The 3,343-nt window shown below is 39.0% G+C and overlaps 1 protein-coding gene across 1 annotated transcript in view; it reads right to left on the reverse strand.

The window, feature by feature from the left end:
• The window catches only part of MTX2 (metaxin 2), a gene marked incomplete at its 5' end in the record, with an annotated part of 63,725 nt that extends 60,766 nt beyond the window's left edge, over positions 1-2,959 (reverse strand). Inside the window, one exon of the mRNA XM_015561978.1 lies at positions 2,872-2,959. Coding sequence (XP_015417464.1) covers positions 2,872-2,959 — 88 coding nt within the window. The remainder of the gene's footprint in view (positions 1-2,871) is intronic.
• Between the last annotated feature and the right edge of the window lie 384 nt (positions 2,960-3,343).

Here is a 3,343-nt window from a genome sequence, read left to right on the forward strand (position 1 = left end):
TGCTGAAGTTCCCAACCTCTCCTTTTTTTCTTTTTATTCTGGGATTTATTTACCTTCTGTAATTGAAACTTTGTTGTAGCTCCCAGCTCCAAGGCTGCAGCTGGCTGAAAGCAGGTATCTGGAGTTTGTTTAGCTTCTATAATTGCAACACTGTTGCATCCAGAGCTCAGAGCCGGCAGCGGCAGGCGGGGAACGTTGGCTTCCTCCATCACTGGAGCAAGCAAGCCTCCTGTTCACTTCAGCTGCCTGGCTGCCGGCCGCCATCTTGGTTGGCAGTTAATTTGCATATCACCCTGATTAGCCAATGGGAAGGGTAGTGAAGTTACAGTTAATTACCATGTTTGCCTATTATTAGATAGGAGGATATGGTTGGAGTTTATCAAATGTATAATCTTGAAACAAGTATCTTAGAATCATTTGTTATAGGAGTAACTTTAATAATTGTAATAACTGTAGATGTTTTATATTATTGAAATAAATTTTGTATTCTATTTATAAATAACTTTTAAAATCTTGACCAAACATATCTTCACATAGGAAGTTAAAGGCAAAACCCAGTAGAAGAGAAAAACTGATAAGTAAACAGCTAAAAAGACTATTAATGAACAATTATTGAGTGCTTACAATATGCCAGACACAACACTAAGCATTTTATATCTCTTCTCATCATTTTAAAATAACATATAATTTATATTCGCTATTTTACAAATAAGAAATTTAAGGCTTAAAAAGCCAAGAATTTGCCCAAGGTCACACATTTAGTAAGTAGTTAAATAAGAACCCAGATCTGATTCTTACTCCAAAATTCAGACAGTGCAAAAGCAAGATGAAGGAAGTTATCAACACTACATAGATGTCTCCTGCTTGTGCTTATCACCTCTCTCTCCTTTTCTATGTACCTGGTGGCACTGTGGAGCCCTAAAGTCAGGAGCCACCCTGGCACAGGAATGTGCAAGTCAGTCAGGCCTGTCCATCATAGCACACCATCCTTTTGGCAATAGTGACTGCTCCAAATGTGGTCACACCACTCACATAGGGCTGTTTAATCCTCCCCTTGGATATATTCATACTCAACTGACAGTGAAAAATTTCTAAAAAACAAAAACAGAAACTCAAGTAATGTACTGGAATACCTTGTCATTAAAAGAAAAAAAAAATGCAAGTCAAAATTTTAAATACACAGGCTGTTATAAAAGGTTTGAAATCCATTCAATATCCAGGACTGTTTTTATCTTTCTTCTAAATTTCTAAATCTACCACATAAAAATCCAACGACCCAAACTACTAGTTCAAAATTCATGCTTTACCATTCCTTTCCATGTTACTGAATTAAAAGAACAATTCAAATTCCTTTTCCATTTTAAGAAATTTATCCAAAGAAACTACTCATTAGATACAAACATACCTATGCAAACACTATTTATACAGAGAAAAATCACATATACCTGTGATGGTTTTAGGATGCATCAACTTGGCTAGACCAAACTAATATTTGCCAGAATTCCCTTTCTACTATATTTCTGATTAGGGTGAGCTACAAGGAATCTTCTCTCACAGACTTTAGGAAAACAGAGTCATCCTATAGCATGTAAAACACCTCCTGGTTATTCAAACTCACTGCTGTGAAGGGATTTTGCTGATATAACTAAAGTCCCTCGATTAGCTGACTTTAATAAAAAGGGAGATTATCCTGGGTGGACCTATTAACCAGTTGGAAACCCTTTAACAGAGGCTCTAAGTCCTCCCAGAGATCAGACACTGCAAGCCGCACCTGCTACATGTGCTCTCTCCCTCCTGGATCTCCCACTCCTGTCTGTCTGCCTTGTGGACTTTAGTGCTTGGTTGGTCAGCCCACACAACAGCATAAGCCAATTGTGTGTGTGTGTGCGCGCCCGCGCGCGCGCGCGCGTGTGTGTGCAGAGACCCAGAGATAAAGATAGAGATATAGAGCTCCTACTGCTCTACTTCTCTGCTGAACTTCACACACCCTACATACCCATCAGAATAAGACTAGTTAACTAAATTACGATTTTTATTACAATGAAATACTATATGACCACTTTTAAATGATGATGTATAACTCCATTCATAGACATGACAGATGACAAAACAGATTACAAAGAAGTATGCATATTATACCTTTATGTCATTTTTCAATATTAGGGAAAGAGATAGAAATAGCTTTGCTTACCAAAGTTTAATGATGAGGATGGGGTTTTAAAGTCTTAATCTGGGTGTTACGATTTTAGGTGATCCTTACTTCATTCTTTTTATATTTATTTGGGGGAGGAAGTTGTTTTCATTTTCTACAATGGCCATGTATCATAATTTTTCAGAAAAGAAATAAACCTTTCTCATTTGAGAGGGGGAAATGTCAGGTAGACTTACAGGTTAAAATGTGCCAAAAGCCTTAAAAGACAAAGAGGAGTTATCCAAGCAAAGCGGACATTTCAGGCAGAGGGCAACAGGTGCCAAAGGCGGACAAAGTTTAGAAAGGAGAATGTTCAGGAAAGGAGTGACAAGAGAGGAGGCTAGACAGGCTTGGACTAACTTATGGAGAGTCTGACATGCTCCCTCCACCTACTGACAATGGGTAACGAATGAAGGTATTAAAACAAGAGGATCACATTTGCATTTTAGCAACATAAAAATAAAACAACACAAACAAAACCCCACTGAGGCTTGCAGTGTGGAGACTGTATTGGAAGGAGACTAGACTGGAAGCGGGGAAACCAATTCAGAGACTACAACAGTAATCCAAGCAAGAAGAGCAGTGGAGATGGAGAGAATAAGCCAGAGTTACAGGAGTAAGGACTGAGAGAACTGAGTGGGGGACACACTGGTAGTGGAGACAAAAGTGGTTCACTTAACCTGGGGGGTTCAGAGAAGGCTTCCAAAAAGATGTCCTTGTGAATAAGGCTCCCCAGATATCACAGACAGCCTTACAGGCAAGAGGTCTTTAAATGTTTCCAAAAGAAACATCAAACAGGCCAATAACTATGGAAGAAATTGAAGCAGTCATCAAAAAGCTTCCAGCAAACAAAAGCCCAGGACCAGACGGCTTCACAGGGGAGTTTTACCAAACATTCAAGGAAGAACTAAAACCTATCCTCCTCAGACTACTACAAAAAATTCAAGAGGAAGGAACACTTCCAAGCTCATTCTATGAAGCCAGCATCACCCTAATACCAAAACCAGGTAAAGACAACACAATGAAAGAGAATTACAGGCCAATATCCCTCATGAACATAGATGCCAAAATCCTCAACAAAATCTTAGCAAATCCGATCCAGCAGTACATCAGAAAGATCATACACCATGACCAAGTAGGATTTATCCCAGG

Source organism: Myotis davidii, unplaced genomic scaffold (assembly GCF_000327345.1).
Source record: "Myotis davidii unplaced genomic scaffold, ASM32734v1 scaffold370, whole genome shotgun sequence".
NCBI classification, from domain to species: domain Eukaryota; kingdom Metazoa; phylum Chordata; class Mammalia; order Chiroptera; family Vespertilionidae; genus Myotis; species Myotis davidii.